Source organism: Anarhichas minor, unplaced genomic scaffold (assembly GCF_050575085.1).
Source record: "Anarhichas minor isolate MPS153535 unplaced genomic scaffold, ASM5057508v1 ptg000007l, whole genome shotgun sequence".
Taxonomy (NCBI): domain Eukaryota; kingdom Metazoa; phylum Chordata; class Actinopteri; order Perciformes; family Anarhichadidae; genus Anarhichas; species Anarhichas minor.
Window position 1 is genome coordinate 21,049,337 of NW_027466453.1, and position 14,539 is coordinate 21,063,875.

At 39.9% G+C, this 14,539-nt stretch overlaps 1 protein-coding gene and 1 long non-coding RNA gene across 2 annotated transcripts in view; one reads left to right on the forward strand and one right to left on the reverse strand.

Annotated features, from left to right (window-relative positions):
• The first annotated feature begins 4,580 nt into the window (after positions 1-4,580).
• Positions 4,581-14,539, forward strand: part of LOC142945166 (ras-associating and dilute domain-containing protein-like) — a 28,206-nt gene continuing 18,247 nt past the window's right edge. The window contains exons 1-5 of the mRNA XM_076086578.1: positions 4,581-5,126; positions 5,688-6,017; positions 6,774-7,009; positions 10,370-10,698; positions 13,769-14,464. Coding sequence (XP_075942693.1) covers positions 4,999-5,126; positions 5,688-6,017; positions 6,774-7,009; positions 10,370-10,698; positions 13,769-14,464 — 1,719 coding nt within the window. The 5' untranslated portion in view covers positions 4,581-4,998. The remainder of the gene's footprint in view (positions 5,127-5,687; positions 6,018-6,773; positions 7,010-10,369; positions 10,699-13,768; positions 14,465-14,539) is intronic.
• LOC142945167 (uncharacterized) lies at positions 9,874-13,974 on the reverse strand. The gene is made up of 2 exons (XR_012952925.1): positions 13,784-13,974; positions 9,874-10,682 (listed from the first exon to the last, which is right to left on the reverse strand). It is a non-coding gene; the product is annotated as an uncharacterized LOC142945167 (long non-coding RNA).

Consider the following 14,539-nt stretch of genomic DNA (forward strand, 5'->3'; position numbering starts at 1 on the left):
TAAAAACAAATCCTGCAAGATGTAGTAAAGTAGAAGTATACAGATGAAACCAGTGTACACCACCAGGCTACGACAGGTAGTTATAACAGTTACAACAGCACACAGCTGGTCAAAGCTGATCAAATGTGAATGCAACACAATGCAGAAAGAGCATGAATCCCATTTTAAAACATACTCCAACAGCTCACATGTCACACAACTATTCAAATATTTTAGTAAAAGTACCAATTCAACAATGTAGGCTACTACACTACAGGTAAGAATACTGCATTTCAACTCCTATAAAAGTTATTTTGTTTAAATATGACAATACAGTGAGCGGATGATACGATTTAGCTTAGCTTAGCATAATGACTGGAAACGGGGGAGAACTAGCCTGGCTCTGTCCTACGTCATGAAAGCACCACTAAATGACGTTTGTTCAATTTGTAGTAAACAGAAATGTAAAAACCTCAATTTGCTGATTGTTGATTAAATAAAACAGACATAATGTGGTAATGAGTGAGCACTGGACTTTTTAAAATCAACTACACTTGCATATTCATATATTGTGGATTTTAAATGAGGGCAGAATATAGCCTAAGATAATTTAAAAACAAATAATAAAGGTTATCAAACTTTTTGATGGTAAAAAACGAATCAAACACAAATTATTATTACAAGCAGTGTATTTTTAATTGTCTTAAACAAGTCTAGGATGAATCATTAAGATTTAAAACATGTTTCAATTTAAACTTGTTTTCTCTCTTTGTGTCTGCATGTAGGCTACAATATAGTTATGCATCTTTTATTTATGCAATTGAGGTGAATGCAATTTTGTTTGTGGTGCACAAAGCATTTTATTTATCAACACGAAGGGTGAAATGTGCCGAAAACCTAATAATGTTAAATTCTGTTTTTGTAGTTGACTCCTCCATTCTCCTTTTATTTAGCAGAAAAACCTAAAAGTTCACTGTCTCTTTCTGGTTAACTTGAGCTTCCTCTTCCTTTCCTCATATTTTCAACACTAACCTTTCTCATCAGTGAACGCTTTATATCAGTGGACGGTCACAAATACTACTCAGTACTTCTGCAACTGTGGTTTAGTCGAACGTATACACAAGAACACACAAAAAAAGTTGAACTGTTAAACATCGTATGCAACATACTGAATCGGTAAAGTTCAATTGCATTAGTTACCGTTTCTGTAAAGGAGCCCTTCATCACACTGGAAAGTAAACAGTTTAATGTTGTGCATTTATTGCACGTGTAAAACAAACTTCTGTATTGTAACTAACACAGTTAGATTGCAGCAGTGTTATCATAAAACATGTCAGCGTTGACATTTTAGCACCAATCAATGAACATTATCTTGACGGAGAATCTGATTACCTCGAGTGCTGGATTGCTTCCTGGAAATGTTATTTAATATCAATTAATATTGCTTTATTCTGCTATTATCAACCTGTCCAGAGAAAGAAAATGTTTAATGACAAAATGTCCTTTGTTAATATCGTAAACAAGCTCATTTGGGTTATATATTATTGTCAAAGCTACTTAATTTGAATTTCTTCTCTGCATTAATTTAAATAACTTAATCAATGAATAGGAATATGGTGCTGCCAGACCTAATAATATATCTAAACTGTGTTGAAGTATGTCCAATATCTTTGGCCTATTCTTTTTATCCCATAAACACACCGTGATGAATAATATATGGTCGGTTTTTGTGCTGCTGTTAAACTTGGTAATCAAAATGACACCATGCAGTGTCTTGTCATTGCATGCATGTCCCTCCCTTCCTGATTTATGTTTTTCTCTATTTTTCTTCAATAAGTAAGATCCATTCATTCCGGTAGCATCCTGGAAAACAGCTTCTAACATGTCTGATAGACGTTCAGCGCAGTTAAATAGAGTAACTGACTGACTGGATTGATAGTGCACTCAGTCTGACTGCAGAAAGATGTCGTTTGCAGAAAAGTGTAAAGATGCAAGTCTGACCTGAATCTTTGCCGTCTCTTTGCTGTGCACAGCAGCTGCAGGTGGAGCTCAGTCACATCCGCCTCTCAGCCTGTTACTCAATACCACAAAACTTCACTGGCTGAGTGTGTGTGGCAGTGTGAAAAAGAATATATTTGTTAAGTACTGCAGGTGTTAGTGGTGGCATATCATAAAGGACATTTGTGCTAAAGTGGTGTCAGGAAATTCTCAAATATGGAGCACCTTGGTGGCCAAATGGTTGGGCATTACAATTTGGATTAAAAACTAATAACATCAGTAAAATGTTGAATTACTAATGTGTTGACATGTAATTTGTCATAACCCGGCTCTTAGGCCATGACATATACTGACATGCACACATGGTTGACAGTAAATTGAACATATTTATTGCATTAAAGCAAACAACTAGAAACAGTTGTCGCATGTGTCTGTATCAGTGATGTAGATGTGAGCATAAGGGAGAGGAAAGTGTTGGAAAGTGAAAGCAAAACAAAAGTCAAACAAAGACAAAAATGTGCAGATGTCAGCTGGGATGAGTCCAAGTGACGAAGAGAGAACCAGAGAGACGCAGGTAGTTTTAGGAGCTTTAACTTCGTGGGAGCACTCAGATGTGGCTGCTTACCGGGTTTCTCTGGTACATTCAAGGACATGTAGGGAAACACACAACTCATACGACACACCTGAATGTCAGTAACTTATGCAGGGTCAATCACAAGTGTCAGTATATACATAATAATAATTAAATGTATTCATAAAAATGTGCTAAAAGGGCAACACACAAATGATCTCAAAGGTCTGTCCTAGTCTTCAGCCGAGAGACAGGAATAGAGAGAAGCCTCTCAAAGCTTGAGCTGTGTACGGGGATAAAAGAGCTGAGATATTTCAAAGAGTCAGACCATTTAGTAACTTTCACGTAAATAAAAGAACATTGAAATCTATTCTAAAACGTACTGGAAGCCAATGTACAGAGGATACACCTGGGGTGATATGTTCGTACCACCAGTTACCTTCAGACTTTCCCACCGTTCCCAGTAACCTGAATCTCTCTCATTCACCTGCTCACCTGTTTCCACTTTCCCTCATCAGCCATGCAGTATCCGGGACAGATTACTCCTTTGCTTTCCAGTCAACCTGCACAGCTACCCCAGAGGTGGAATGCACATTTATTCAAGTACTTAAGTACATTTTGTTGGTACTTGTACTTTACTTAAATATTAATTTGTATTATTCCATCACATTTTGAACGGGAAATATTGTACTTTTCACTTTTCCTGATGATTGCAAGATATTTCATACTTGTATCTGTGTCTAATGTAAGAAACAGTGTGTAGTGTTTTCAAAGAAGTGTGTTAGAGAATTACAAAAAAAGCTGTGGGACAGTTCAACTTTACTGCCACTAGATGGAGCTCTTAATGAGCAAATGAGCCTCAGCTGGAGGACTGAAGCGTTGGGTTAATTGTCTAGTACAGGATTGTACACAGTTTTATAAGGTTGTTTATACTTAGACAATATATAATATCAAACGGTATTGTGTATCAACATATAAACCACAATGTAGTACAATAATATACAAGCAATATCATTTGTTACAGTTTTCCCTTCATTTTGCATCGTATGAGCCACTGTGCCTGCAACTTACTTAATTTTTGATAAAAGGCTGATAATAAATTAACAATACTAAAGAAATAAACTACAAAGAAATAAATAATATCCCTCATGCAACATTTTCTCATACTTTTGCCAATGTTTTATGTTTTTTTTAGACTCGGTTTAATCGAGATCTTGAATTAAACAGAAATAACTTTAAAGCTTAATTTTACATTTATTTGACAGCTTTATTTAGTTACTTTACATATTCAGACTATACATAAAACATATGATAACCTTGCAAAATGTGATACACTTTTACAGATTAAACTGCCCAACAGAAAAACAATGTATTTCTTGTATTTTTTCATAGTATCTATTGAGATTTTTTCTATTTTAAATTATGTCTCTTGACTTTTGCAAAGTATTTACTGTTATGCAACAATAACCCAAGACAAATTCCTTGTGTGCAAATCTACTTGATAATAAAACTGTTTACAGTATGTTACTTAAGCATGTATGGTATTTTATGTTTTATAATGTTATACGCCATGTATATACTGTATATAATTATTATTATTCAGTTTATATATTAAATCAATTTTTTTAATCTATTTGTATTCTGCTATGTGGAGTGAATTGCTGCCAAACCAAATTTCATTGTGTGTAACATGCAATGACAATAAAGCATCTTTAGTATTAAAAAAAATAAATCAAAGTATAATTGTACTTGGGTAAATGTGCTTAGTTACTTAGTAGTACTTAGTCCACCTATTTATGTACTTCATACTATGTTCATATTTCATCCAGTTTAATATTTTAATGAGGAAACAGAGTAGGACTCCACAAAGACGTCGGTCACTCGTGGGTCCCCCATGTGTGCGTTTGTGTGCATGTGTGTGCATGTGTGTGTGCGATTAGTCCCGCCTCCCAGTGCTCGTGACGCCGCGGTGACGTTACACGCAGTAGCTCGTGTCTCCAGTGGCTCCTCGCTTCATTCAGTCCGGTCCAGACTCACCGGCGGACAGTTAACGGACCTCACGGTTATTACTATTATGGACCCGGGCTGTTTGTCGGCTCGTTTTCCAGCTGAAGCGAACGAACAGTGAGTGGAAACGTCTCTGCTTCTTCTTCTGCTGCTGAATGATCATCTCAGTTTGGATTTTATCCTCAAGAAAACCGTTTTGTTTTTTCGGAAGTTTGGACCAACTGACGCTCTTTTGATTTCTTCGAACGTGTGTGGGAATAAATAACTGTCATAACTTCAGTTTAATGGATACAGACACACTGTTGGAGTATTTACACACCTGTTTGTGATTTTTGAGGGTCTTTTTTTTTGGAGGTGGACTATTAGAAGAATGCTTTATTTATATTCTGGTCATTTTGACTCTATCAGTAGTTCTGTCGTGTTTACGTGAATATAAAACCATAATGATTTCGGAGGAGAGAAGCAGCCACGTAAATAAACAAGCCCTAAACTTCCCAGTGGGTTTACTGATCCGCTCTCCGAAGAAGAGTCTGGCCAAGCTGGGGAGGAAACCCAGCAATGGATCTGTGCAGTAAGTCTGAATTCAGGTTAACGTTAACACTATAAACATGAACAAATACCTAAAGAACCCCAGCAATGGATCTGTGCAGGAAGTCTGAATTACTGTTTTTTTATCACTATTTCATTACAGTCCTGCCAGCTTTTATAAAGTTCATTAACTTCTTCCCTTTTGCCTTAAATCACATGTTTGATATATAAACCCATTTTACTCGCCAAGACAATTGTTCACCTTTGACATACATATTTAGTGCCCAAATTAATATCTCAAGTAGTATAAAACCCACGTGAGATATATTACAGTGTTACGTGGAAAGATTGTTAGATATAAATGTAAAAGTACCGGAAAAAAGTAACTCATTTCTGTAACTGTCTGTGTTTGTGATAAGTCACTCTGTACAGTCACACACTATAAAAGATATTACATTATATTACATTACAGTCATTTAGCAGACGCTTTCATCCAAAGCGACTTACAATAAGTGTATTCAACATCTGTATAAAAGATCTGTCTGGATATAAATATTGTGTATATTTGAGGCTGGTCACCTAACAGTGTGTGTCATCTTCTCAGGTCCAATAACTCGGACATCACCGTCCGCTCCACGGAGAGCGTTGGCGTCCGGCAGCCGGCCAAGAGCAAAATACGCCGCCACAACAACAGGCTTTCAACTGTTTTCAACCACAGCCCCAACAGTGGGCGCCGCGGCCAGGCGCCGGGCAGCGGAACCACGGCCGGTGACCTGCAGGCTGCAGACGACCCGTCGGAGCTGTCCAGTCAAATGTCTGTGCCCGGCATCCTGAAGATCTTTGGCTGCGACATCTGTCAGGGGACCAACTACAAGAGCGTTCTGGCCACCACACAGTCCAGTGCAAAGGAGCTGGTGAAGGAGGCCTTGGAGAGGTGAGACGTTTTGAGATGACTTGAACATTTGATTTAAGTCTGGAAAAACTCCACTGAGGATCAATTGAACAAGTGATGTACCGAATCAATCAGAGAAACACCAGCTGTGAAACATGAGATACGACTCACCACCTCTCAAATCCCCTGAACCATGTAAACAACTTTTCAAACCAGTGTTTTAGAAATAAAATGAGGCTTCTGCTACTGCACGACCTCTTTCTTACCTCAAATGTAATCTGAACTGGATTTTAGAGAGAATTTGAGCAATATTAATATGGGAATCGTTAAAACCATTTATACTATTTCCTAAAATGTAATGATCTAAATGATTAATCAGTTTAATCAAAAACAAAACTAAGAGTCTACAGACATTCTCTCTGTGAAGCCGTACTTTGAGCTAAATGCTAACGTTAAGCAGAGATAATTTACCATGCATCAGCACATTAGCGTGCAAACATTTACTAATTAGCACAAGGTACAGTTGAGGCTGATGGGAATGCTAGAGGAGAAAGTCAGAGAATCCTCAAATTTAGGGCAATTCATCCTGAGGAGCACATGAATGTTTGTACCAAATGTTATACCAATCAGTTTAATGTTTTTTGAGATATTTCAGTCTAGACCAAAGTGGTGGAGCGTCATCTCCATCCCTAAAGCAGCGCCGCTATGAAGGCTAAAAAAGTAAATTGTGATCTTCAGGTTGCTATATCAATCATTAACCCCCCCCCCGTGGTTCTTCTGTCCACCTCCGTTGTTCAGGTACTGCCTGGAAAAAGAAGACGCCAACAACTACGTACTCTGCGATGTGATCGGCCAGACGGGCGCAGACAACCAGTGGAAGAGGGAGTGTTTCCGGGTGGTGGGAGACAACGAGAAGCCCCTCATGCTGCAGTCACTTTGGAAACCCAAGGAAGGCTTCTCCAGGCGCTTCGAAATCCAGCTGAGAGCGAGCGTTGAAGAGCAGAGTTTAAAGGACAGAGACACCGTCACAGCAGGTATGCACGTCGACCAACACCGTGGTAGCTTTAGCCGACGTCTTTTTCAGAGAGCAGAGGTCGGGCCTACGCTTAACAATCTCAACCCCAAAGCAGTTTGTTGCTCCGGTCACATTTTACTCTCTGTGGCCTTGATTTCAACTGCAATATATAAATCCTGCATAGCTATGGAAACAGCTAAATCATGGCTAGAAGAAATTAAAAAAAGTTGAATTTCTTTCATAATTTCTGGAATTATATATATCCAACATTTCTCCAAGTATCCACAAGTGTTACCAATGTTGGAAAAAATAGAGGCTCCATGTGCTCTATGTATTGAACTATTTACATTTTTACAACCTCTACTTACAGCCTCTCCTCTCTGCTCTGTGTTCAGAAGCAGTTCAGTCGAAGTTTCACAGAGTTTTTGTCACGTGACTGTTGGTCTCAGACGAGTCAATCATGGCTTCATAGTTGCTCTGAGGAGCTCAGAATTGAATGTTTTTTCACAGTATCTGGTTAAAGCAATAGGTTTATTTTGGGCGATATTTTAAATGAAACATATTTTAGATGAAATATCATAAATTAAGAAGCATTCGTCACACGTGATGTGTTCAAGGACCGTCGAAAAGACGAAAATCTGACGATAATGGCGGTTTTTAAAGCTTCTGGCTGTGATGAAAGTTTTAGCAATTGTTTAAAGAAAACATGCTTTTCAATCCGGTCGGTGGGTTTTGGGGTTCAGAGGAGTTAAACAGCACACATCTAACCATTTTCAGTACAACTCAGTGACCCTGACGTCCTCACGCCTGGGTAACCATTCACTCAGTCTCTGTGTTGGTGGCATGGGGAGCCTTTATCCTTGTCTCTTATTGCCGGCTAACAGCCTTCATTGTCCGGCTTATCAGCAGCTAGAACGGCGGAGATGGGCCGGCATGTGAGAGAGGTCAGGAGGAAACAAAAGCTGTGGTAAAGGATAGAGGAGGTCGGCCCCACTCTTATCTTTGTTTTATTGCAAGGCCCCTTCAGGGCCCCGTGAAACATCGAGGCTCCGCTCAGCTCTTCCCTCCAGAAAGTGGCCGCTCACTTCTGTGTTGTTCTTCCTATCAGAGCTCTCACTTCCTGCTCCCTGTTGACTTCTCTCTGTGTTAGACCAATAGTCTGGCTTTGTAATCAGTAATATTCTTGGCACTATTTTTGCTTTGTTAAATCACACTTTTTGTGTGTTAACTCTGCATTTAACTGATTATTTGTTTGAGCTATTTATTCAAACGGATGTTAGTTTAAGCACAGTTGATGCAGAGTTTGCTGACATTTAAAATGTTTTGAATTAAAGGTAACTTGAATAAATGTAGAAGAAGAAGAAGAAGACATTATACAGTGCATAAACACCTACTGTACCCTGCTTTTTAAAAATATGTGGTACAGTATGGCTCAATTTAACAACTTAAATTGATTTTATTAGTCTGGGTTTAGATGTTGAGTTTAAGGGAATAGTTTAACAATCTGGTAAATATGTTTATTTGCTTTCTTGCTGAGTGTGTGATGAGAAGATTGATACCACTCTCATATCTGTGTAGTAAATATGAAGCTAGCCAGCAGCTAGTTAGCCTAGCTTAGCATAAGGAATGGAAACAGCTAGCCTGGTTTTGTCCAAAATGTAACAAACTCCATCTACCAGCACCTCTAAAGCTCTTTAATCAACACGTGATCTTGTGTGTTTCATTCGTCCACAAACAGAAGTTTTGGAGGAGTTACATGTGCAGGACTATTTATTTTCCAACCAGTGGAGGTGACTGTACCTCGCCAGGAAATAGTCTGGAACATAACGCTGATGCAACGTGTTAATTATTGAGCTTTAGAGGTGCTGGCAGGTGGAATTTCCCACCTTTTGGACAGAGCCAGGCTAGCTGTTTCCTCCTGTTTCCAATCTTTATGCTAAGCTAAGCTAAGCAGCTGCAGACTTCATATTTACCAGGAGTGCTATTAATCATATAAATCTTGGAAATAAAACAAAGAAATTCCCCAAAATGTTGAATTGATCCTTTAAATAAATGAGTCTGGGTTTTGATTAATGATTTTTAGTTTCCTATAACGGTCTTAATGATGTTTGAACGGGTTTAAAAACATCAGAACAACAAAACTCAAGATCAAACATTGACTTGAAACTTATAGTCTATGTAATAAAAAGAACTTGGTGAATATCAGTCAAACCCTCGTTCTCTTACTGACCCGCTCCTCTACATTACGAGTGTCTGTCACCCTGCTGCTGGACAATGTGGAGAAACACCCACTTCCACAGCTGATAAGAGCGACAGAGCTGCCGGCTGTGGAGCCGGAGCTCGCTGGACATTCCTCGGCGCTTAATGGCTCCAAACGAGCTGAATAGTGTTTGTGTTACGTCAGGCCGACGGAACGGCTGCTGGAGTCAGATAGAGTCGGTGGTCACATCTCACTTTCCCCGCACATTTCCTCTCTTTCCTCTCTGCTGGTGTTTCATTTGAGTTGGTGCCAGGGCAGTGAAACGTTGAGTTGGAGTCTGTTTGATTGAGCAGCGTGATTTTTCGACATTGTTCAGTGTTAAGCGAAATAGGTTTTACTTGAAAACATGATTTTATGACTGATAGTAGCTATAAGTAAAGGTACACGGTCCATATACAGTACCTCTGTTATTATTCATTTATGAGTTTATTTATCTGTATTTATTTCTGTCCTTGTGCAGCAACGACTCAATTTGCCCTCTGGGATCGATAAATGCTTCTCTTGTATTTAATCTTAATTTTTCATCTTACTCCAGTGAGATCTGAGAAGATAAATCTCCAAACTAGATGCAAAAGCAAAGAAGGAATATTTGTGCATCGTTTTTAATGATGTAAAAAATCAAGTTGGTTTAGGAAAGCTATTCTATTATTTTGTATCTTCCAAACAACATGCTCGATCTTAACAGAAAATACAAGTGAGTAATTATGATTAATTACTTTTCAGACCTTTAAGTTATTCCTCGATCAATTATCACAATTTTTATCATGAGAAAAATTTGCTCTTTACTAAAAGTACATTTTTTGCGACCCTTTGCTTTTATATCTGGAAAGTTTAAGTTTTAAGTTGAATCTCTTCTACATGTTTTATGTTGTTTAATCTTTGATTTTGTGTCATGTTACATGTGAAGGATGAGATGTGACCTATTGACAATAATGGTAAAAAAAAGGGGATCTATTGTACATTATGTCTAAATCTCTGACTATAAGTGGTCTTTCCTGTGCTTTCCAGACATCAGCTCTTGCACACTGTTTCATGATGAACATACAACAGTGTGTTTTTCACATTGTAGATCGAACATGTACAGTTTACGTTCAACACGCTGTCCTCTTGTCGATCCAGGCATCAACGCTCAGGCTCGTAAGCTGCAGAAGAGCCGCTCCAGAGTGACCTCGCTGTTCGTGGACGGCAGTGGCGAGGACGTGGACGGACTCGGGATCTGGAGGAGTCTGAGCGAGATGGATCTGTCCACGATGGGGAAGGAGGCCAGCCGGGCCCAACAGAGCGCGCTCAGAGAGGATCCAGAGGCCGAGGCCGACAAGGAGGTGCTGCGTCTCGGCATGGAGAAGGAGGAGACGGAGAGCAGCGACGACAACACCACCCAGTACTCCATTCACCCACCATTCGACTTCCCGTACTTCCTCCTGCTGCAGGGCTACAGCCACCGACAGGTGAGAGACAATCATTTATCAGCTAATGTGGTAATGCAACGTTTAAACACTGGTGTGTAATGGTCAAATTAACTGGTAAACTTGGGTAGAACAAGTAAGTAGGGCTGCAAATAATGATTACATTTATTAAAATCTTCTGTGATTATCATTTTTTTTGATTGATTGTCAGAAAACAGTGAAAAATGTCACAACTTTAGGAAACCCAAGGTGACGTCTTCAGATTCCTTGTTTTGTTTGACCAACAGTCTCAAAAATATTAGCTTTATTACAATAGAAGATAAAAACAAATACTCACCTTTGAGAAGCTGAAACTGTATCATTTTTTGGCATGTTTGCCTAAAGAAATGACTTAAATTAATCAACAATTATCAAAATTGATACAGATAAGACTTTGGTCATTATGACGAGCGGCACGTGTTATACCAGTGATGTTTCTCAGAATTAAGACTTCATTTCCCATAAACCCTTTTGCTTGCTAGCCAAAGATTATTTGCTTTCTCTTTTGTGTATTTACTAAAGGTATCTTTGTTTGGGCCTCTTTTGCACCAACTGTCTCATTTTCTTAGAGTACGTCCACATTAAAGTGGAAACAGACAATATTTACAAATATCCTCCAGTCCCTAAAAAGCATCACTGTAGGTTTAAGTATTTAACAAATCCTTCTGCAGAAGGTCAAATATACCGGAGAAAGGTTTTGAGGGATATGAGTTGAAAAAGTACCGTCACTGTCAACCGAAGACAGCTCTTTAAATTAATGTAATAATAAAGATACCATGATGTCATGATCTTTCTTTAGATTTAACTGTTGTAATAAGGTCCCTGAAGGCCTCACAAGGTGCTTGTGTTGGCAGGCGGAGGCCAACCACAAGCTTAAAGAGACAACAGGGTGTAAACTTGTACATGAGAGTGTCGGATTAAACTTCTTACGCTAAGAACCTCAGAGTCAGAGAGTTGTGTGGAGGCCAGAGAGGATGGAAACACTGTGGTTTTGGCTCATGAGGTGTGTTGTAGGCTCAGAAGTGACGAGTCATCGTGTCCCAATGAAGAAGAAAGTGTTCACCAGACAGTCTGAAGGAAACCTGGTCAGGACGTTTAAAACCAGGAGATAACTCTGAAGACACTCTGTAGAGCAGGATAAACTACACAGAAGCTTTTCTTACAGTACATCTACACACCAGTATTCATGACCAGGATCTTAAACTCTGCCTCCAGTGCACGTCCCTGTTCATGTCAGTATGAATCACTTAGTTTAGCTCTTTTTTCACAATAAACCAGGCTGTGGTTGGTTGTTTCATTCCCAGGAACATGAAGTTCTTTCTCACAGTGTAGTTCATCCCCACTGGTGGAGATATGCTGACTGTGCAGGATGCTGGTTCTGGTAGCACCGCAGCAGGACTAATGTAACTCTGCAACAAGAGCTGAACCCAAAGCAAAGGAACAAGATCTATTTCTTGGAGTGTAACAGTCACAGCAATAAAAAAGGCATTATACACATTGACCGAATGTCCACTTTATATGTATAATTTATTGCAATCCATACAACAGATATGCCATCATTTCTACCTTTACAAAGTTTATAATCAGTTTTTCTTGTCAGATTCAATTATATCTTTTCATTATTGAGGTTGTAGTTAATAGTGTTGTGCTGGAGAGGTGTTTCTAAACAAAATGTTGGCCTCCCTTTAACAGACATGAAGGAGGCAGGGATTATTCTGCACGTTACTATGGCTTCAATGCTAAAACATATAATTATGAACATTATAGGCGTCATAAACACCGACAATTGTATTGGATGTCATGAGGTTGTGCAGGTGTACCTAATCAAGTGTGTAATCTGGATTAAATATCTGTTGTCAGATTTAGTGTAGGAGGTAACACATGACGTAGCAGCTCTACCTCCACGTTGACTGTTACCAGCACCGATGATACCGTATCATCACTAACAGGCTTACTGGTGACCCCCGAGGTCACGGACATCACCGACGCCTCGCTCTTAATCCCTTCTTTTCCGCTGCTGGTGCAGGCCGATCACTCTGCTGTTCACACGCACACTGCTGGTTCATTTCCAAAATGTTACACAAGCAAATCAGATCTCGTCCTGCACGTTGACCGTCACTGGGAAACAGGTCTCACATCAAGAGTATGGGATCAAACTAGAGCTGATGTGTAAACAGATAAATAAACCAGCTTCTGTTTTCATAATCGATTCATCGTTTAAGTCGTTTCTCAAGAAACTTAGATGGTTTTAGCTTCTCCAATGTGAAAATGTGTCTTTTATTAGAGTAGAATAAATAGCTCCGGCTTTTGGACTGTTGGTTGGACTAAGAAGGCAATTATTCTTTATAGACCAAAGGATTTTTTGAGGTGTGGTTGTCTAAGGTACTTATTCGTAGTCAGACAGACGTTTCCGACGTGGAACTGAAGCTGTTATTTATGCTCTCTGCAAAGCCACAAGACTCCTTTGACAAAAACAGTAATTTTACCTCTCAGAACACATGAGTTGTTGGTCTATTGTTTGTTCTATTGCCTGGACAGGTTCGTTTATTACGTGACTTTGGTAAATCCACACCAAACCACAAACAAAGTAACTGCTTGAGGCAGCAGTAGACCAGCAACTCCTGTGTGCTGCGAGGTCAGATGACTGTAAAGAGAGTAAAGATAACGGCTTCACCGGCAGAAATGGCTGTCGGATGAAAATATTGTATATACAGCATACACTTGACCGCCATCTACAGTAGGTAATACACTGACTATGGATCAGTACCTCATACAACCACACTTCAAAACATCTGAACTATTGCTTTAAAGCATTTTTCAAGCACAAGCACCAAACATTACCTGCAGTAGTTCCAGCTTCCTAGTTGTGAGGATTTGACTGTAAACTGAATATATTTGGGTGATTTGACAAAACAAGACATTAAAAGAGAAAATAGGACATTGTGACCGTCTTCTTCACTAATTTCTTACATTTAATAAATGGATTAATTTGCAAATCAAATGGAAGATCAAATGATATCAAAAATCAAGTTGATTTGCAGCCCTGAATTGAACAAAACACTTATTTTTGCAGGATTTTGTCATCTACCTGATGAGTGGAACCACCACCATCTTTGGCTGCTGCAGGGAGCACTGTAATGGAGAAGATGAGGAGAGGTTAAAGGTGGACATCCTCCTCTTTGCTCCCGACGTGTTGCCTCAGCACTGCTGTGTCAGACGCCTGGACTCGAACACCCTGACCTCCACAGGGGAGCACAGAAAGACTTTGACGATGCTGAAGCCTCTCCATGGGGCCCCTGTGACCAGAAATGGTTTCCTCCTGAAAGAGGAAGTGGAACTGAACCCGGGTGACCTGGTTAGCTTGGGGAAACACTACTTGTTCATGTTTAAGGATCCTACCAGCACATCAGGGTCCCTGCAGACTCCTCTGTGGATGAACACGCTCTGCCCGAACTCTGATGCAAAGACATCCTCCTCTTGTTTATCATGTGGCTCCTCCATCGCCATGAAAAGGCTCCGGAGGAAGCCTTCACCGCCTCGTTGGAGGGACCTGGAAGGCACGGAGGCTTTGGTGAGCTATGAGCTGGAGCAGGAGGAGCGAGTCCTGCAGGAGGTTTTGGATATGTTGGACCCCAGCGGGGAAGAACCAAAGCTGACGCCGGCATTCCTGCTGAGCCTCTGCATCCAGCACTCGGCCGCCACGTTCGAGCTGACGCACTTCAGACAGCTGCTGCTCCGGATAGCCGTACAGATCCAGCTCGTTATGTGGGTAAGGATGAAACTTCAGATCATTTTTCTCAAAAGTGTGCAGGACTCTAACTGAAGGGGGTCCCGCCTTCCTGGG